General features: G+C 52.5%; 1 protein-coding gene across 13 annotated transcripts in view; it reads left to right on the top strand.

Annotated features, from left to right (window-relative positions):
* The window catches only part of MACF1 (microtubule actin crosslinking factor 1), a 149,947-nt gene extending 130,058 nt beyond the window's left edge, over positions 1–19,889 (top strand). For 4 of the 13 annotated variants that reach the window (XM_058040208.1, XM_058040209.1, XM_058040200.1 and 1 more), the window contains 28 exons: positions 46–147; positions 739–840; positions 942–1,115; positions 1,215–1,370; positions 1,515–1,712; positions 2,028–2,156; positions 2,488–2,661; positions 3,743–3,898; positions 4,019–4,225; positions 4,338–4,457; positions 4,603–4,772; positions 4,889–5,048; positions 5,581–5,775; positions 6,348–6,476; positions 6,559–6,702; positions 6,805–6,993; positions 7,303–7,420; positions 7,861–8,024; positions 8,360–8,374; positions 9,076–9,238; positions 9,322–9,476; positions 9,702–9,776; positions 10,501–10,518; positions 12,389–12,506; positions 13,928–14,139; positions 14,641–14,751; positions 16,412–16,535; positions 18,165–19,889. In XM_058040208.1, coding sequence (XP_057896191.1) covers positions 46–147; positions 739–840; positions 942–1,115; positions 1,215–1,370; positions 1,515–1,712; positions 2,028–2,156; positions 2,488–2,661; positions 3,743–3,898; positions 4,019–4,225; positions 4,338–4,457; positions 4,603–4,772; positions 4,889–5,048; positions 5,581–5,775; positions 6,348–6,476; positions 6,559–6,702; positions 6,805–6,993; positions 7,303–7,420; positions 7,861–8,024; positions 8,360–8,374; positions 9,076–9,238; positions 9,322–9,476; positions 9,702–9,776; positions 10,501–10,518; positions 12,389–12,506; positions 13,928–14,139; positions 14,641–14,751; positions 16,412–16,535; positions 18,165–18,424 — 4,038 coding nt within the window. In that variant the 3' untranslated portion in view covers positions 18,425–19,889. The remainder of the gene's footprint in view (positions 1–45; positions 148–738; positions 841–941; positions 1,116–1,214; positions 1,371–1,514; positions 1,713–2,027; positions 2,157–2,487; positions 2,662–3,742; positions 3,899–4,018; positions 4,226–4,337; positions 4,458–4,602; positions 4,773–4,888; positions 5,049–5,580; positions 5,776–6,347; positions 6,477–6,558; positions 6,703–6,804; positions 6,994–7,302; positions 7,421–7,860; positions 8,025–8,359; positions 8,375–9,075; positions 9,239–9,321; positions 9,477–9,701; positions 9,777–10,500; positions 10,519–12,388; positions 12,507–13,927; positions 14,140–14,640; positions 14,752–16,411; positions 16,536–18,164) is intronic. The other 9 variants (XM_058040211.1, XM_058040202.1, XM_058040206.1 and 6 more) reach the window with 5 other exon arrangements.
* Positions 19,890–19,942: the final 53 nt, after the last annotated feature.

Here is a 19,942-nt window from a genome sequence, read left to right on the forward strand (position 1 = left end):
GTGGGAGCTCTGGTTGTGGAGCCTGACGAGTTCTGTGTTGCTCAGATGAACAACGCGTGGGAAAACCTGAACAAGACCTGGAAGGAGAGGCTGGAGAAGCTGGAGGAAGCCATGCAGTCAGCTGTGCAGTACCAGGACACGCTCCAGGTGAGGGGCAGGGCTGCTGGTGTGGAGTGGGTGGGCCTTGGGAGCAGCACTGTGAGCCCTCTCCATGGTGAGGGTGAGGGAGCCTGAGCTCAACCAGCAGCTCTGAGGAGGAGCAGATATTTGATTGTTCTGGTTTTCCCAAAGCTTGATTCAGGATGAGGGAAAGAGCTGGACAGGGCTCCCCTGACAGAGGAGTTTGATGGCTGTGGGGTGGTGGAGGGACCATCTTCATCCCCTGACCATCTTCACCCCCTGACCATCTTCACCCCCTGACCAACTGCAGAGGGCACATTGCTGTTCCCTCACCTTGTCCTTGCTCCTTCCAGGCCCTGTTTGACTGGCTAGACAATGCTGTGATCAAACTGTGCAACATCAAACTGTGCTTGATGCCTGCTCAGAGCAGCAGGATGAGGGGAGGCCGGAGAGGGAGCTGGACAGAGCTGCCCTGACAGAGCAGTTTCATGTCCATGGGGTGGTGGAGGGACCATCTTCATCCCCTGACCATCTTCATCCCCGACCATCTTCATCCCCTGACCATCTTCGTCCCCTGACCACTTTGCCATTCCCTCACATTGTCCTTGCTCCTTCCAGGCCATGTTTGACTGGCTGGACAACGCTGTGATCAAACTGTGCAACATGTCCCCCGTGGGCACCGACCTGAGCACGGTCAAGGAGCAGATGAACGAGATGAAGGTACCTGGCAGGGGAGGGAGAGGTTCCTGTGGCGCTGCTTTGCCTCACAGAGCTCCAGTGATTCACTCTGCCTCTGGTTTTTGTCCTGCTTGTCTTGGCAGGAGTTTAAAATGGAGGTTTACCAGCAGCAGATTGAGATGGAAAAGCTTAATCACCAAGGTGAACTGATGCTAAAAAAGGCTACGGATGAGACAGACAGAGACATCATCAAGGAGCCACTGACAGAGCTCAAACATCTCTGGGAGAACTTGGGCGAGAAAATTGCTCACAGACAGGTAGAGTGAGCACCTGGGGCTGTCACAGGATGAAAGTGCCTCTGGTGCTCCCCAGCCAACCCTTTAAAACTCCCCTTTTCCACCCCTGTCCTTGCCCAGCACAAGCTGGAAGCCGCCCTGCTGGCCCTGGGCCAGTTCCAGCACGCCCTGGCAGAGCTGATGGCCTGGCTCACCCACACTGAGGAGCTGCTGGATGCCCAAAAACCCATCAATGGGGACCCTAAAGTTATCGAGGTGGAACTTGCAAAGCACCACGTGAGTGTTTCCCCACCCCAGACACATTTTTAGCCCATTCTCATGGCAGCACTCAGTTTCTCATGAAGAATTTGAGCTGTTTTGCTCCCTGAGAGCAAGCAGGGTGTTTAGGAGAGGTTTCCAACTTTTGCCCACCGTGTGCAGGTGCTGAAGAATGATGTCCTGGCCCACCAAGCAACCGTGGAGACAGTGAACAAAGCAGGGAATGAGCTGCTGGAGTCGAGTGCAGGGGACGATGCCAGCAGCCTGCGGAACCGCCTGGAGAAGCTGAATTCCTGCTGGGAATCAGTGCTGCAGAAAACAGAGGAGAGGGAGCAGCAGCTGCAGTCCACCCTCCAGCAGGTCAGCAGGAGGCAGTGGGAATCACCCCTGTGCTGTGGGTGCCACTTTTCCTTTGTTTTAGGGGGAAAGGGTTGGGGCGACACTGGGGTTTTCTAATGGAAGTTTTTCTGTACCTGCTGTGGTTCGGTGCACTGGGGGACCAAGCACACCTGTGGGTTGTGGACACACCAGTCTCACCCTCCTGAGCACGCTGGCACATCCAGCTCTGCCTCTTTATCTGCGTTCAAAGCAAAGCCAGCTTTGCTTTACCCCTGGCGCTGGATCAATGGTGGCTGATGTCATCTGATCCGGGGCCGATTCTCTGTTCCCCAACAGGCTCAGGGTTTCCATGGTGAGATTGAAGACTTCCTCCTGTGGCTAACGAGGATGGAGAGCCAATTGTCGGCCTCAAAACCCACGGGAGGTCTGCCAGAAACTGCCCGGGAACAGCTCAATGCCCACATGGTAATTTCTCAGGAGAGATCTCTTTTTTGTTATTTTTTTTTTTCTTTAAAATGCTTTTAATTCAGCAAGTTCCTGTCAAATATCACCATCAAAACTTCTCCTTTCTGTGTGTGATGGGGAGAACAGGCTGCTCTGGTCTCCTCTTAGAGATCATTTTGCATTTGATGCCTGGAACAGCCATCAGGATGCTTTAACCACCTTCCCTCAGCTCAAAGTGTCGCTCTGCTGTCACTCCCCAGCCTCCTGTTCCCATCACCTTCAGCCTTGCAGCACGGAATGTTCCCTCCCTGGGCTTTTCCCTGCCTAACCCTTGGCTGGTGGCTCTTTGCAGGAGCTCTACAGCCAGCTCAAAGCCAAGGAGGATGTCTACAGCCAGCTGCTGGCCAAGGGGAGGCTGATGCTGCTCAACCGCGATGATTCTGGCTCCAGCTCCAAGACAGAGCAGAGCGTGGCCCTGCTGGAGCAGAAATGGAGTCTGGTCAGCACCAAGATGGAGGAGAGAAAGGTAAAATTGAGGGGAAAATGCATCCAGCCTTGCCCTGTGGTCTGACTGTGATGGTGTTCACAGGGGTCTGAGGATGAGGGAAGAGATGAGGGTCTGACTCCGTGTTTCAGAGGGCTTGATTTATTATTTTATGATATATATTATATTATAACTATACTAAAAGAATAGAAGATAGCCTTCTGATGAAATCCTATCTAAGAATAGAATAGAAAAGAATGATAACAAAGGCTCTGTCTCAGACTCTCTGCCTGAGCCAGCTGACTGTGATTGGCCATTAATTAGAGACAACCACATGAGACCAATCCCAGATGCGCCTGTTGCATTCCACAGCAGCAGATAACCATTGTTTACATTTTGTTCCTGAGGCCTCTCAGCTTCTCAGGAGGAAGAATCCTAAGGAAAGGATTTTTCATAAAAGATGTCTGTGATGGTCTGGCAGCAGCTGCTCTGTTTTCCCACACAAAGTTGGGATTTGGGTTTTTTTTAATCCATCTCTCTTGGTTGTAAAGGTTGAATCTGCTTCTCAGGTGGTGCTGAGTGTCAGGCTGTTGGCATGGGGTTTGTGTTGTAGAATTGGTTAAATCACACAGAAAATGAGGGTGAAATGGCGTTTTGGGTTAATTCAGGGAGGTGGGAAGAAGCCTCCTGCAGCTCTCAAAGGCAGCCTTTGTTGGTCCAGCCAAACCCTCCTCCGAGCTGACTCCATCCTCAGCTTTTGGCCGGGGATGAGATAAAACAAGGGCCCAGAATAAATCTGCAGCTGCTGCCATCAGAACCCCATCCCCATGCAGCCAGCCCTGTCCCCACAGAGATCCCTTCCCCAGGAAGCCGAGGGTGACGCAGCTGCTCGTGTGCTGAGGAAGGGCTCCTCTTTCAGGCACCGCTCTTGTTTGCAGAGAAAGCCTTGCCTTTCAGTGCAGCCCCCTCCCCTTGGCACAGCACTGGTGTTTCTGGGCTGGGGGGGTGATGAGGTTCCTGCTGGAGGGACACAAAGGCTGCCTCTGTGTGCAGATCACAGCTCTCACCCCGTCCGTGTTGTGTTTTTTTCCCCTCCCTTTCTCTCCCTTCCCCGCTGCCACAGGCGAAGCTGGAGGAGGCATTGGCCCTGGCCACGGACTTCCAGAACTCCCTGCAGGATTTCATCAACTGGCTGACCCTGGCTGAGCAGAGCCTGAACATTGCACCACCGCCCAGCCTCATCCTGGCCGCGGTGCTGGCCCAGATCGACGAGCACAAGGTACCCCAAAGGCTCCATCCCTGGGGTAGAGGGAGCCAGGGTGGCTCCTCACCTCTCCCGTGGCTCCTGGGGGTCACACCCATCCCCTCTGACACGTGGGACACCCTTTGCCCTTGGCAGGTGTTCGCCAACGAGGTGAACGCGCACCGCGACCGCATCATCGAGCTGGACCAGACTGGCAACCAGCTGAAGTTCCTCAGCCAGAAGCAGGACGTGGTGCTGATCAAGAACCTGCTGGTCAGCGTCCAGTCCCGCTGGGAGAAGGTGGTGCAGCGCTCAGTGGAGAGGGGACGGGCTCTTGATGATGCCAGGAAGAGAGCCAAGCAGGTGAGGGGCGTGGGAAAGGTATGGCAGACGCCAAGGAAGGGCCAGCAGGACCACAAAGGGACTGGGAACACCACCAGTGTGAAGTTTCAGGCTTGCTTGTGTTGTCTTGCAGTTCCACGAAGCCTGGAAGAAGCTGATTGATTGGCTGGAGGATGCAGAGAATCACCTGGACTCAGAGCTGGAGATCTCCAATGACCCTGACAAAATCAAGCTGCAGCTCTCCAAACACAAGGTGAGGCTCTGCCAAAGCCAGGCTGGTGCTGGATGGGGTGGAATGCTTTTCTCCTGTCCATGCCTCCCATTGCCATGGAAATCTGGGGATCCTCACAGCATTTCCAGGCTTTCTGAAGCAGTTTTGTTTTCTCTCCATTTCCCAGGAGTTCCAGAAGACCCTGGGTGGGAAGCAGCCTGTGTATGACACCACCATCAGGACAGGCAGAGCCCTCAAAGAAAAAGCCTTGCTTCCGGATGACACTCAAAAACTGGACAATTTGCTGGGAGAAGTCAGGGATAAATGGGACACAGTGTGTGGAAAATCCGTGGAAAGGTGAGCCCAGCTCCAAGCTGCACCAGCAGTGCCATAGGCAGGGTGTGGAGTCACTGGGGTGTGAGAAAAGGAGGTGAGTTTGCTCATGGATGTTCACTGGGGTGTTTGTTTTCCAGGCAGCACAAGCTGGAGGAGGCCCTTCTGTTCTCTGGGCAGTTCATGGATGCTCTGCAGGCTCTGGTGGATTGGCTCTACAAGGTGGAGCCCCAGTTAGCTGAGGACCAGCCTGTCCACGGGGACCTGGATCTGGTCATGAACCTGATGGATGCTCACAAGGTGAGAGCAGCTTTCCCCGGCTCTTCTCCGAGTTCTGAGTGGGGCAAAAAGATGCCCCAGAAAATGCCCAAAATGAAACAAACTTGGATGTTGGAAGTGGATGACTCGTGAGAGCTCTGGCTTTAATTTAGGCAGTGATTATAGAAATGTCTGCAACAAAAACTGAAAATGGATGCTCACGTGGTGAGAGCACCTTTCCCCGGCTCTTCTCCGAGTCCTGAGTGGGGACAAAAAGATGCCCCAAAAAATGCCCAAAATGGATGTTGGAAATGGATGACTCCTGAGAGCTCTGGCTTTAATTTAGGCAGTGATTATAGAAGTGTCTTCAACAAAAACTGAAAAATAATGAGAATTGATTCATCCTCACCAAAAGCCAGAGAGCAGACACAGAGTTGGTGCTTTGCTGCTTGTCCTGGAGCAAATAAAGAGGGGGAAAAAACCAGAAAAAAAATGGGGAGAACTTCCACATGACTGAAAAGGTGATAACAGTGGAGCTTCCTGGCCTTGCTCAGCTTCTGCTGTGTCCCTGCAGGTGTTCCAGAAGGAGCTGGGGAAGCGCACGGGGACGGTGCAGGTGCTGAAGCGCTCGGGCCGCGAGCTCATCGACGGCAGCCGGGACGACACCACCTGGGTGAAGGTGCAGCTGCAGGAGCTCAGCAACCGCTGGGACACGGTGTGCAAGCTGTCTGTGTCCAAACAGACCCGCCTGGAGCAGGCCCTCAAGCAGGTGAGGAGAAAATCCGTGGCTGGAAACTCTTGGGATGCTTCGCTGGGCTCCAGGGGAAGCAGTTTTTCCTTCTCCAGGTGGGACACAGTGGTGCCCGTGAAGCAGTGGAGTGGTATCAGGCTGTTTCTGGTTGTTTTTTCCCAAAAAAATGAGCAGATAAAGGCTGGTTTGCAAAAGGGAGGATGGAAAGATCTCGCTGATGTGCACAGCAGTGATCAGACAGGCCAGGCCAGTGTTTGCCGGTGTCCGGAGAGACTCGATTGGAGCTAAAAAAAAAAGAATAAAAAAAACAACCAAAAAGGTCAAAGGCTCTTAAGCAGCTTTTACTTCAAGTAGGCAATTTACAGAATAAACTACCCAGGTGCCAAATTGCTCAGGATACAGCACTTTTAAAAAGTGCTGTTTTTAAAAACATTTCCTTCTTCAGAGCAGCTGATGCCGAGGGGAGGGAGGCGCCAGAGTACCCGGCAACCCCAAAAAGGGCTTTTTCCCGTTTTTGAGTATTTTTAAAGCCCTTTTCAGCCCTCCAGCTGCCAGGGGGCTGAGCAAAGCCTGTGCTGTTGTTGCTGCAGGCTGAGGAGTTCAGGACAGCCGTGCACATGCTGCTGGAGTGGCTCTCGGAGGCAGAGCAGTCCCTGCGCTTTCGGGGAGCGCTGCCCGACGACGCCGAGGCCCTGCAAGCCCTCATTGATGCCCACAAGGTAATGGGGAGCTCCAAAACACCACCCAGGGCGAGCTTAGAGGGGGGAGAATATCAGTGAATAATTCCTTTGTGGCTTGCAGGAGTTCATGAAGAAAGTGGAGGAGAAGAGGGTGGACGTGAACGCGGCGGTGGGGATGGGCGAGGTCATCCTGGGCGCCTGCCACCCCGACTGCATCACCACCATCAAGCACTGGATCACCATCATCCGGGCCAGGTTTGAGGAGGTGAGTCCTGCAGGGGTAGCTCCAGGCTGATGGTGGTCCCAGGGAGTGGTGGGTCCTGCTCCAGGTGTCCCACACTGAGTGGTCACCCCGTGTTTCCAACAGGTTCTCACATGGGCAAAGCAGCACCAGCAGAGGCTGGAGTCAGCACTTTCCGAGCTGGTGGCCAATGCAGAGCTTCTGGAGGAGCTCCTGGCTTGGATCCAGTGGGCTGAGACCACCCTGATCCAGCGGGACCAGGACCCCATCCCCCAGAATATTGATCAGGTCAAGGCGCTCATCTCCGAGCACCAGGTGAGCCCTGAGCTGAGCTTGGGACAGGGGCCGGAGAGGGAGGCTTTCCCTGGCTCCCTGGGTGGAGGAGGCACTGCCTTCTCCTGGAATTCCCTATTAAATCAGCATGGGACCCAGCTGGAGCAAAACCAGCCCAGGGATGATCTCCAGCCCTGGCAAACCCAAGCAGCAGCTCAGCCACAATCCCCAATCGCTGGTGCTTTGTGCTCACCTCCCTCTACAGGCCTGGCGTGTCCCAGCGAGGGCTGGAAAGCAAAAAAGGCTGAAATTACAAAGGGTTTTTTTTTCATCCTTTCTGTGTTTTGACAGTCCTTTATGGAGGAGATGACACGGAAACAGCCAGACGTGGACCGGGTGACAAAAACCTACAAAAGGAAAGCGACTGAGCCTCCCCACGGGCCCTTCATCGACAAATCCCGCAGCAACAGTGAGTCTGCTCTGGGTGCTAGGATGGCAGGAAATGAAATTCCTAGGAAGATAATTAGCTCTGATTATCAATTAACGAGGCATCCTGCGCTAACAGCCACCAGGAAGGCGCTGAGCCTCGTCAGGAGGGGAGAATCCAGGTGACATTCCCCAAATCTGGGTGTGCTGTTCCTGGGGGTGCTCCAGCGCTGCTCCCCTCTCTGGGATGAAGTTTTGGGGTCTTTTATTGTGGTTTCTTGAAGCCAGAGTCCAGTGTGAGCTCCTGAGTGCTGGGGGTGTGGGTGTAGAGCCGTCTGTCACCCTGTCCTCCTACCTGGGGACAGCAGCCAGCAAGGCTGTGGGAGGTTTTCCCCTTCCAAAAGAACCAAAACGCATTTCACTGCTGCTCTTCAGCCTCCGTGAACGGCACCTCAAACACCTCCTCTCCCGTTTTTTTGCCAGGGAAATGCCTGGGGCAGGCTGCTCCCCCCAGCATGCCCATCATCTCCCAGTCAGAAACGAAGAATCCCAGGATAAACCAGCTCTCAGCACGCTGGCAGCAGGTCTGGCTGCTGGCCCTGGAGAGGCAGAGGAAGCTCAACGATGCCCTGGACAGGCTGGAGGAGGTAACAGCCCCTGGCTGCTCCGGGCAGGGTGGGAGCTGGAGGTTCATCCCCAGAGAGGTGCAAGAAGCATTTTAAATCTGTGCTGCCCCAGCTCCTACAGGCAGTTCTGCTGCCTTTTCAGAAGTCAAATATTCCTAAAATATTAAGGCTAAAAAACCCTTTGGTGATTAAGTAATTAACTGCACATTAACCAGCTTTATGCCCCTGTATTTGGTATCTGTAGAGTTAATGACAGCCAGGCCCTGCTTTCCTCCTAATAATTAGCTTAACAATTACTGTCTCTATTTTATCCAACCATCTAATGCCATTTTTGTTTTTATTTATGCTTAACAAAGCAGCTATGCCCAGAAGTGAGTGGTTTTTTTTTGTTTTCTGTTGCTTTTGCTGTAGGTCAGTTCAGTTCCTTCGTATCCATGTTTTTTCTTTGTTGCTTTTCACCCCAAGAATGTTCAGAGAGAGGGGAAAAAAAAACCAAAAAAACTTTAAAATTGTTGTGTTACCTTGGTGTGAGCTGCTTGAGCTGGTGGGGTGTCATGGGTCATGGGTGTTCTTTTTGGGGTGGGGAGATAAGAGTGTTTAAATTGGAGGGTGTTAGGCTGGGACTTAAGATGAGCAAGAAATCCCTTCTTGGCTGCTCAGAGGGAAAGGGAGAGGGGAGATCTGTGCCCAGATTGATGCTGGCAGTGGGAATCCTCCCTGGCCAGTGCCTGGGGTGAGGGAGAGGTGTATGTGTGTGTCTGTGTGTGCCTGTAGCTGACCCTCCCTGCCTGTGTGTCCCCACAGCAGCGTGGGCAGCGCTGCATCCCCAGCCCCTGGGATGCACAAAATCCACCTGCTGGCTGTTGGCTCCGCTGTGTGTCCTGTGCTGGGAATCCACTTTGGGCAAAGCCCTCGCTGGGAATTGTCTGGAAAAGTCCAGATAAGCCTTCCCAGGAGGGCGGGCAGGGAGCGGTGGCGCTGTGAGCTCACCAAAGGGCGTTTTGGGGTGGGTCTGTGAGCGCTGCTCCTTCGGGGCTTCCACCACTGACTCTCCCCTGGGTTTTCCTTCCAGCTGAAGGAGTTTGCAAACTTCGACTTTGACGTGTGGAGGAAGAAGTACATGCGCTGGATGAACCACAAGAAGTCGCGGGTGATGGATTTCTTCCGGCGCATCGACAAGGACCAGGACGGGAAAATCACGCGGCAGGAGTTCATCGACGGCATCCTGGCTTCCAGTGAGTCCCTGGGAACCAGCCCTGCAGCCTCCTGCACGCCTCTCTCTGATTGAGGAGCTCATCCTGTCCTTGTTCCCTTCCAGAATTCCCCACCACCAAGCTGGAGATGACGGCGGTGGCCGATATCTTTGACCGCGATGGTGACGGCTACATCGACTACTACGAGTTTGTGGCTGCCCTCCATCCCAACAAGGACGCCTACAGACCCACCACTGACGCTGACAAGATCGAGGATGAGGTGAGGCAGCAAAAAAAAAGGGGGTGCTCAGAAGGGTTTGGGGCGGTTCAGGCTGCGGGGAAGAGAAAAATTCGATTAAAGGAAGATTTTGGTGGTGCTGAGCTGAATTAATTGGTTGGATTAGAAGGAAAGGCTGCTTGGGGGGTTGTTTTATCAGAGCAGTGATTTGCACTGGGGGAGACTCCCAAAATGCTGGTTTCTCATCTCTCGTGTTGCTGGTGGCAGGTCACCAGGCAAGTGGCCCAGTGCAAGTGTGCCAAGAGATTCCAAGTGGAGCAGATCGGCGAGAACAAATACCGGGTAAGGCAGAGAGGGGGATGCAAACCCCCCCCCAAAGCCTCCTCAATCCTCCTCCCCCTTCCCACCCAGGGAGGGGGCATCACCCAGGGGGTGCCCAGCTCGGCACAGGGTGGGAACCCAGGGTGAGGCAGAGACCTCGTCGTCCCCTGGCACTGGTGGAGTGTCTGGGATGTGTTTTCCCAGCTCCATCCTTGGCCCCAGGGCGTTCCCTGAGCTGGGAGAACATAAAAGTGTCCCTGTTCTGGGGCAGGCAGCCCAGGGGCCCCGTGAAACGCTGCATTCACTGGGCTGGAGCCGCCCTTGGAGTTTCCCTCCTGCATGAGTGTACCTTGTGCCTGTGTTTTTCTTAGCTCGCTCCCCGAGAAGGGAGAAGGATTTCCTGACAGAATCTCTTTGTAACCAGCTGCTGGTTGTGTTTCAAACCCTTCACCCAGGTGAAGTGGCAGCACAGTTCCCACTTCCCTGCCCCAGCTGGGTTTGGGGTTGACGTTCCAGCTGGGAGGAGCTGATCCCCCTCCAGCAGCACCGGCCCCAAGCTCCCAGAGCTTTTCCTTCCCCCCAAATAGCCCAAATTCCCCCAAATTTCTAACTCCTGCAGTTAACAGATTTCATGATTGTTGCACTGTTAATCCCATAAATGTTTTTTCTTGTTTTTCTTCCCCCTCCTCTTCCTCTGGACTTTCCTCCCCTGTCCCCCTTGTCCCCCTTCCCTCTCCCTCCATAGTTCTTCCTCGGCAATCAGGTACAGTTTACCTCGTGGTGCTGTCTCTCACCTCTGGAATTATTTTTAACCCTCTGTGTGTGTTGTGGTGCTGCTCTCTGTCCCGTGGTGCTGTGGGAGGATGTGATCTGGGAGCTCTGCTCAGCAGAGCCTGGTGCAGAGGAGTGCCACCCTGCAAAAAAAAAATAAATAAATAAATTGGGCAGAAAAAAAGGAGAAAAAAAATTGATGGAAAAAGCAGGATTTGGTAAAAGTGCAGAGATTTTTCTCTCTGGATTTATTTGGGATGTTCGTGGTGGTGAATTATGACCACTGGATGTGTTCTCCTGAGGGGCACAGCCTGCACCAGGCTCGGGGTGGGTTTGGGCTGCAATCACCATGGAATGAGAGCGCTGAGTAATCCTGTAGGACAACTAAACCCTCATCCTGCTACTCCCACTGAGTAACTCCTCACTGGGGCAAGGCTCCCCTCCCAGCACCTGCATGGATCCTGAGAGTGTCGTGACCTGAGGTGAGCCCAGCCTCCTTTAGAACAGGGCCGGGGCACCCTGTGTCCCTCTGATGTCCCCACTGCCCCTGCCCAGATGAAAATAAACTTCTTTTTCACATGCAGTGATGGTGCCCACCCAAAAATGTGCCCCAAAAGACGCCCAGAATGAAACAAACTTGGATGTTGGACGTGGATGACTCCTGAGAGCTCTGGCTTTCGTTTAGGCAGTGATTATGGAAATATCTTCAACAAAAACTGAAAAATAATGATAATTGATTCATTCCTGGGGTTGGCTCTTGATGGACACCTCATGTAGAGGTTTCCCTGCTCCCTTCCCTGCCTGTGAGCAGCTCTTTAACTGGGACAAGGACACCTTGGTAGGACCCTCAAGCAGGGAGATCCACCAATGGTCCAGTCCCATATCCCTGTGGGTCAGAGATTCATCTGCTGCCCTGACCCATCCCAGACACTCTGTTCTCATTGAATCTCTAATTTTGCATCTCCACCCACAGAAACTGTTCCTGTTTGGGTTCTTTTTCCCCTTTTTTTTTAATAATTCTGGAGAGGGTCTTGCCTCCAAAACCTGGTTCTGCTGTCTTCTCATCCCAGCAGGTGCTCTGCAGACCTGGATGCAGAGCTGCCACATCCCAGCCAGGCTCTCCATGTCCCTCCCAGGTCTGGCAGACACCCAGGAGCCTGGGCTTGGGTGCCCAAGAGATTCAGGGGGAGCTTTACAAGCTTTTACATGCTTTTTTTCACATGCTTTTTTTTTGATCTGGGGTGCACTTTTGTGATACCACAGGCATTTCAAACCACTAATGAACATGGCAATCACTAATCAACATTGCTGGGGACTCCTGCCTGGATTCCCATCACCCTGCACTCATCCAAACATCCTCACTGGGCAATTGCTGGGGCTTTGTGGCTGGTGGGGTCAAGTCTGAGGCTCAGGGGAATCCCTGGGTTTCAGACTTGGTTGGTGGTGATCAGAGGTGTCTGGCTGGGCTTGTCCTGCTGAATCAGCCGGCTCCTTCCCACGTGGGCTGCACCAGGAGGGTCAGGGCATTGCCAGCCTCTATTTCCTTCACAAAAAAAAAAAAAAAAAGAGGAAAAAACTAGAATTCTGGACGTGAAAACCCATCCAACCCCCAAATTCTAAAATCTCCTTTAACAGCTTTAAAATTAAAGCATTTGGGTTGGTTGCATCATCTTCAAACCAGGCAGGAAAACTCCCCATCAGCTGGGGATTTACCTCGCAACTTATTCCAGAAGAACCTGTCTGGAGAAGCCTTTAAAGTGTGGAATAGGTGGTGGAGAGCCTCTGGTGCAGCCTGGGGAGGGAAGGAGCCGTGTTCCCTTTGTGGTTGTTCCCCTTTCCCTGACCCTTTCCTCGCCCCACAGTTCGGAGACTCCCAGCAGCTGCGGCTGGTCCGGATCCTGAGGAGCACGGTCATGGTCCGTGTGGGAGGAGGATGGATGGCCCTGGACGAGTTTCTGGTGAAGAATGACCCGTGCAGAGGTAAGGCTTGGTGCAATCTGAGTCTGCCCACCCACGGAAGGGAGTTTGGATGCCGTGGCTGGGTCACCAGCACGATGGGTCATTGTCCAGATGGGCAGGAGCTGGAGAAAACAGATCCAAAGCACACCAAGAAATTGGAATCACCAGATTTGGTGATGCTGCAGCTAACCTGGCAGTGTTTATCCAGGGAAAGAGGGAAGGGTTGTGTTGTCCTTGGTTTTAAGGCCTCAGCAAGTGGAGCTGGGGTCACCTCCTGCCCAAAACCTTGAGGTGTGGCAGTGATCAGAACCCCTGGGCTGGACCAGAGCCGTGCCCAGGGGGCAGAGCACCATTAGCCAGGGGCTGGCCAGGACTGGAGCGTGTTTTGGAGAGTGCTCCACGTTTCCCTGGGGTCCCTGGGGTGCTAATTGCTTCGGCTGTGTCTTGTTCAAGCTGCTGCATTCCGCGCCCCGGCTGCCCGACGGCTGTTGCTGAAAGCAGCATGATTGATTTGCAGCGAGCCGAGCTCCCCCTCGGGCTTTTCCTGCTCCTCCTCCGCCCTTCACGCTTTGCAGCAGATGTTTTGCAGCGCTGGCATCGAGGTTGTTGCTATCCCTTGCTTATCTCAGCGTGGTGCTTCCCTCCTGGTGTTGCTTTCTTGGCTTTCTGGCCCCGGAATTCCTCCGTAAGGCTCGGTGCATGCCCTCGCTCTCTGCTTGAACACCCCTGAGCATGAAGCACCCAGACCTGCTTCCAACACGTCAGCTGAAGCCCACAGACCTTCTCCCTGCTTGGTTGCCCCTTGCTTGTCAAAAGGAGACCCTCCAGCTCTTTGAGGCGTTTGGATGAAAGTTTTTTTTGAAAAGTCGGTTTTCAATGGCTGGTTGGAAAAGCCGGGAAGGTGGTTTTCTCTCCTCTGCCCCCAAAAAATGAGTGGAGAGCTGTGAGAGAGCTCAATCTCTCTCAGGTTCTCAAGAATCCAGTGGCTGGTTGGAAAAGTTGGGAAGGTGTTTTTTTTTCTCCTCTCTCCCCAAAAAATTCATGGAGAGCTGTTGGAGAGCAGAATCTCTCTCGGATTCTCAAGAATCTCAACCCTTCAAAGCTGCTTTTTCTGTTTTTAAGCCACCTTAAAGATTACACTTTAAAGATCACACTGGACACTGTTGTGACACGGTGAGTTTAAAGGCCATCAGGATGCTTTTCCACAAGAGAGGAACTGAGCATCCCGTGTGAATTCCTGGCCCTGGGGCAGCTTTTAATCAGCCAGTTTCTCAAAGAGCTGATCCGTGGTTTTAAGGCAGAGCAGGAGAACCTCGCTGCTCTCAGAGCTGGGCTTGGGGAGATGCCCATAGAAGCTGCTCCCAGCCCTGGAGCCTCCTGAGCCCTGATGAGGACGTTGGATCCCCTCCAAAGCTGAGTTCTCCTTCCTCTCTCCCCTGCAGCACGAGGAAGGACCAACCTGGAGCTGCGGGAGAAGTTCATCCTGCCCGAGGGGGCCTCGCAGGGGATGACCCCGTTCCGCTCGCGGGGCCGCCGCTCCAAACCCTCCTCCAGAGCAGCCTCCCCGACCAGGTCCAGCTCCAGCGCCAGCCAGAGCAACCACAGCTGCGCCTCCATGCCCTCCTCTCCCGCCACCCCAGCCAGCGGAGCCAAGGTGGGGACTGGGGGGGAAGCTTTCCCTTCCCTTTAGGGACTCCAAAACCCAGATGGGGAGCTGCAGGAGGAAGGTTGGGGTTTGGGGGTTTGAGGAGGGGTCTGGAAGGTGCTCCTTGGTGTCCAGGTGGGATGGGGTGGGATGCTGCAGGACAGATTTCCAGGTTTCCAGCCCTCCACAGGAGGGTCCCCAGCGCTCGCCGTGCAGCTGAAGGCTCCCGGTGCCCGAGGCAGGGCTGTGGTGTCAGGAGGAAACCATCACTCCTCATTTCTGCTTCCCCACCATATCATTATTTCATCGCCTTTTGGGTTTTTCCCCTTTATTTTAATCTACGCAATTCCCATTTGGTCCTCGCTCCATTTTAGTACCGTTTCCCCCCCATTTTCCAGATTACTCTCCCATTTCTCTTTTTTTTATTTTATTTTATTTTATTTTTTTATTTTTTACCACTCATCCCGCCTCTCCCCCCCCACCCCTTTCCTTGGCTTTTCCATTTCACAGACTCCACACCACTTCTCCCGATGCTATGACAAACCCTGGTTGATAAACAGTAAAGCGAGCACCCCCCTGAGGGGAATCGATTATTCCGACTTCCAGCTCCCCAGCACTGAGGTAGAGTATGGTCTGCCACCCCACAGGAGCTGCTGGCAGCCTGGAGTGCCCCTGGCACGGAGCCACCCCACTGCCCTGCCTGCTCCTAACGCTTTCCTCCTGGTAGAGCAGCGCTTGTAGCACCGCTAACGCTCCTCCGACTGTTGGCTTTTCACGAGTCTCCAACTCGGATTAAAATTTAAATATCGGCTTCAAAGTGAGGCACGACGCTTTCAGTTCGCCCTCACCTGCTTCCAAGCAGTGTTAATCCTCTCGTGCTTTGAGAAATGTATTCATTCTCCGAGCTTTATTGGAAAGGGGCCGCGTTTGGCTCCCCAAAAAAAAATTGAAACCCGGCGGCCGAGTTGAGACTTGAAAATCAGCTACAGCGCATGCACCGTGAGCACAGCGCCTCAGTTTTATGGAGAGCTTGTGTTTATCACCGTGTTCAAGCACGTCTGGTGTGTCCAGCCACCGCCTTGGTGCTCCCAGGAGGATGAATTTGGGCTGAGGCTTTGGTTTTCCTCAAGTTTTCAGCCTCCTCGTGGACTTTTCCTGCCCTTGCGAGTGGGTGATGAGAAGCACCGGGTAGATCCCGGTGGTTCCCCGTGTCTTGCTGCTCAGCGGTGCTTCCATGTGCAAAATGGATTAATTTGATTCACCAGGAGGTCAGGAGCACTTCCCCAATTGCCCCAAACTGATGCTTGCTGCCTATTTTAACATAGGATCAAAGATGAGAATCCAAATCTCTGATGATGACAGTGGTGCCCCAAAAATCGCGTCTTAATGGATTTTGATTCCCTCAGCTGCCCCTCTCTCCCTGCAGCTCCAGTTTCATCACATCCCAACATTTCTGAGGTTCCCAAAAATGACAAAATTGCAGGGGATGGAGGAAATGCCCTCTGTGTATCTCTCCAGGGATGCAGCACCCCTAAAAACCCCCAGGGCTGGGGACACCACAGGCAGGCGCTTTCCTGCAGCTCTGCCCCAAACCCAGAGCTTTGGATGGTGAACTGGAACTGGAGCTGCCTTTTCCAGCTGGATCCAGGTGCCCTCGCCCTGCTGGCACCTTCCCCTTGGCTTCTTGCAGCAGCAGTGGGAGCAGAGTTGCCTGTTGTGCTGCTTCACCCCACACCAGCTGCACTTCCAACATCTTAAAGGTCGGGAAAAGGCGCCGTGAAAAGAGCTGAGCTGCTGTGGTTTGTCTCCCTGTCCATCACTTTTGCAATTTGGCTGCTTCTGGGCACTGGGAGTGGTGTGGACATCAGCACCAGGGTGTCCCTGCACCTCTGCCCTGTGCTACTCAAGATCCTGAGTTGGTCTTGATATTCCAAAATGCTCCTGAGCTGCTTGGATGCTAAAATCCCTATTTTTCCCATATTCCACATTCCCTTTGTGGAAGTTTCCGGCCCAGCTGATGCTGCCTCTTAACAGCTTTGCTCAGAATTTTCTTTTTCAGCCCGCAGCTCACAAGCTGCCATTCCCCTCCAAATTTTCAGCATTTGGGCTTTCCCCTTCTTTTATAAACCACCGAAGCAGCAGCTTGTGCCTTCCCTGACCATTGAGATGGGGGTTCCTCAAATGCCCAGATTTTTGCTGAGGATGTGATCTGGGCTGTCACCTGGGCCTGTCAGGGCGCAGGTGGCAGCTGAGGGATGTCCTGTGTGTGCTTCTTCCCAAGGTGACCCCCTCGGCGGGCAGCAAGCTGAAGCGCCCCACGTTCCACTCCAGCAGGACCTCCCTGGCTGGGGACACCAGTAACAGCTCCTCCCCAGTCTCAACAGGTGCCAAAACCACTCGGGCAGGTGAGTGAGGGCAAAAGGTGGGGAAACTCCCCCCCTGTGCAGTGGAGAATATTTGAGGGGTGGTTGGTGAGGGAGGAGAGGCTGGCACAGCTCTGCAACTTAGGGCACCAGGAGGAACAAACTGAGGGCGTTGAGAGGATCAAAAGTTAAGGAATCAGGAGGAACAAAGGGCGTTGGGAGGAGGAGCAAGGGGCATCAGGAGGAGCAAACCGTAGGGCACCAGGAGAAACAAAACTCAAGGCATCAGGAGGAATAAAGGGCATCAGGAGAGGGACAACACTTAAAGCATCACAAGGAGCAAACCTTAGGGCATCAGGAGGAACAAAACTCAGGGAGGGCATTGGGAGGAACAAAACTTAGGGCATCAGGAGGAACAAACTTAGGGCATGAGAGGATCAAAACTTAAGGCATCAGGAGGAATAAAGGGCATAGGGAGGAGCAAACCTTAGAGCATCGAGAAGAACAAAGGGCATCAGGCGGAACAAACCTTAGGGTATTGGGAGGAACTAAAGGGCATCAGGAGGAGAAAAACTTAGGGCATCAGAGGGAAGAAAACTTAAGGCATCAGGAGGAGCAAAGGGCATTGGGAGGAACAAATTTAGGGCATCAGGAGGAATTAAGGGGCATCAGTAGGAACAAAGGGCATCAGGAGAAACAAACCTTAGGGCATCAGGAGGAGCAAACCTTAGGGCATCAGGAGGGACAAAACTTGGGGCATCAGGAGGAGCAAAACTTATGGCATTGGGGGGAAAGTAGGGCATCAGGAGAAAGAAAACTTAAGGCATCAGGAGGAACAAACTTTAGGGCATCAGGAGGAGCAAAGGGCATTGGGAGGAACAAAGCTTAAGGCATCAGGAGGAGCAAACCAAAGGGCATTAGGAGGAGCAAAACTTAAAGCATTGGGGGAACAAACCTTAGGGCATCAGGAGGAGGAAAGGGCATCGAGAGGAGGAAAACTTAAGGCCTCAGGAGGAACAAAACTTAGGGCATTGGGAGGAAGAAAAATTTAGAGCATCAGGAGAAACAAAGCTTAGAGCATCATTAGCAGCAAGAGGCAGCGGGAGAAACAAAACTTAGGGCATTGGGAGAACAGAACTTAGGGCATCAGGGGGAAGAAGACTTAAGGCATCAGGAGGAACAAAGGGCATCTAAAAGAGCAAAACTTAAAGCATTGGGAGGAACAAAACTTAGAGCATCGGGAGTAACAAAACTTAGAGCATTGGGGGAACAAAAGGCATGAGGAGGAGCAAAACTTAGGGCAATCGGAGGAACGAAACTTGGGGCATCAGGAGGAACGAAACTTGGGGCATCAGGAGGAACAAAACTTGGGGCATCAGGAGGAACAAAACTTGGGGCATCAGGAGGAATAAAGGGCATCAGGGGAACGCACTTTAGGGCCTTGGGAGGAACGAAACTTAGGGCATCAGGAGGAATAAAGGGCATCAGGGGAACGCACTTTAGGGCCTTGGGAGGAGCGAAACTTAGGGCATCAGGAGGAACAAAACTTGGGGCATCAGGAGGAATAAAGGGCATCAGGGGAACGCACTTTAGGGCCTTGGGAGGAGCAAAACTTAGGGCATCAGGGGGAACAAACCTCCCTGCTGACGGCTCTGGGGGCTCTCCCTGCAGACCCCAAGAAGGCCGCCAGCCGCCCCACGAGCCGCGCCGGGAGCCGCACGGGCAGCAGGGCCAGCAGCCGGCGGGGCAGCGACGCCTCCGACTTCGACCTGCTGGAGACGCAGTCGGCGTGCTCGGACACCTCGGAGAGCAGCGCGGCCGGCGGGCAGGGCTCCCGCCGCGGCGCCGCCGCCAAGCCCTCCAAAATCCCCACCATGTCCAAGAAGGCGCCCGCCGCCGCCGCCCCGAAAACGCCCGGCCCCAAGAGATAATACTGTACCCCCGCCGCCCTTCCCCGGGGAGAGGAAGGGAAAGCAGACATGCAAACAGAAAAACACACGCGGAAAAAAAACGAGGAAAAAAAAAAAAAAGCGCCCAACCCGTGTCCACTTTTTAGCCCTACATTGGATGTATATTTATTCTAAATGGGAGAAACTATATTGTTAAAAGTGTAAAAGAAAAGTTGTGTTATGAAGCTGCCTTATTTGGATTATTATTTCTTTTTTGGTTTATGGTTTTGTTTTTTGGTTTCTTTTTTGGTTTTTTTTTTTTTTTTCCTTTTTTGTAAGTTACTATTTTCATGTGAATATTTATGTAGATATTAAAAAAAAAAAAAAAAAAATTGCCTCTCGGTGACCCCCCTGTTTAGAGAGGGGCCTGGAAAACTGAAATGTGGGAGAGAAAGAAAAAAAAAATCAAGAAAAAGATTTTAAAAAAAAAAAAAGGAAGCAAAAAAAAAAAAAGGTCAAGATGTGAAAGTATAAAGAAAAACTAAAATATAAATAGGATTTCTGCGCGGTGCAGGGTGTGAACCTGCTTTATCTTTTAGGATTGTTTCCTAAATGCATCTTTATAAACTTAACTTGCTGTCTCAGCAAGGTAAATTATATTTAAAAGCAAAGACCTGAATCCTGCAGTGTTCAAGGAACTCTCTTTTTGTAAATCACAGATACCTCAACCAGAGAAACATGAGGTGAGGGGACTTGGGGCTTATGTTTCCATTTTTTTTAAAGCTATGTGGTTTTATCTGAAGAAAGCGGAGTTTGACTTTAATAAAATTTGCACACACTACAGCAAAGGCCGTGACAATTTTGCTGTCTTGAAAATACTGTCTTGACAACTTTGTTTTTTAAAGAACAAACCAAGGGTGAAGGGTTTGGGGAAGGGTTTGAGGAAGGGCTTCACATGCAGGGTAGGATTGCAGGTCTGGATCACTGGGATGCATCCCTTAGAGGTGGTGGGCCCTCCAAAATCAAGGAATCTTCTGGATTGATGGCTTAACCAGCCCGCCCCGAGGCGTTCCTTACACAATCACTGTTTTATCTGCATCTCTCTTTTGTTTTCCTATTTATTATTTAACTGGTCATTCCACTTCCAGCCAGGCTGAGATTGATGTGAACTCTGCTCCTAGGAGAAATCTGGACTTACACGCACAGTTGCTTGTCCTTGAAATGAGTCTCACCAGCACAGTCGCTGCAAGTCCTGTCTCGCTTTTGTACGCCCCTTTTTCTTTGTAATAAAATCCAACTCGACCAAGTGACCAGGAGACGAGGGCTCTGCACAGCTCCTGTATTTATTAAATATTGTTCCTCTCCGGCTCTGACCGTGTTGCTGTGTGATTCTCTCAATTGGTTTCAAATTGAGGCAAAACCGAAGCTCTACCAATGAATTGTTTAAAAGAACCAGACACATTTTTGTATTAAAATTGCTTGCGGTAATAAACAATCTTGCCTCCTGCTTTATTCCCCAGTGTTAGCTTTGTAAAGAAGCTTATCCCATGTGGGGGGAAG

The sequence above is a fragment of the Melospiza georgiana genome, chromosome 24 (genome assembly GCF_028018845.1).
Source record: "Melospiza georgiana isolate bMelGeo1 chromosome 24, bMelGeo1.pri, whole genome shotgun sequence".
Classification (NCBI taxonomy): Eukaryota; Metazoa; Chordata; class Aves; order Passeriformes; family Passerellidae; genus Melospiza; species Melospiza georgiana.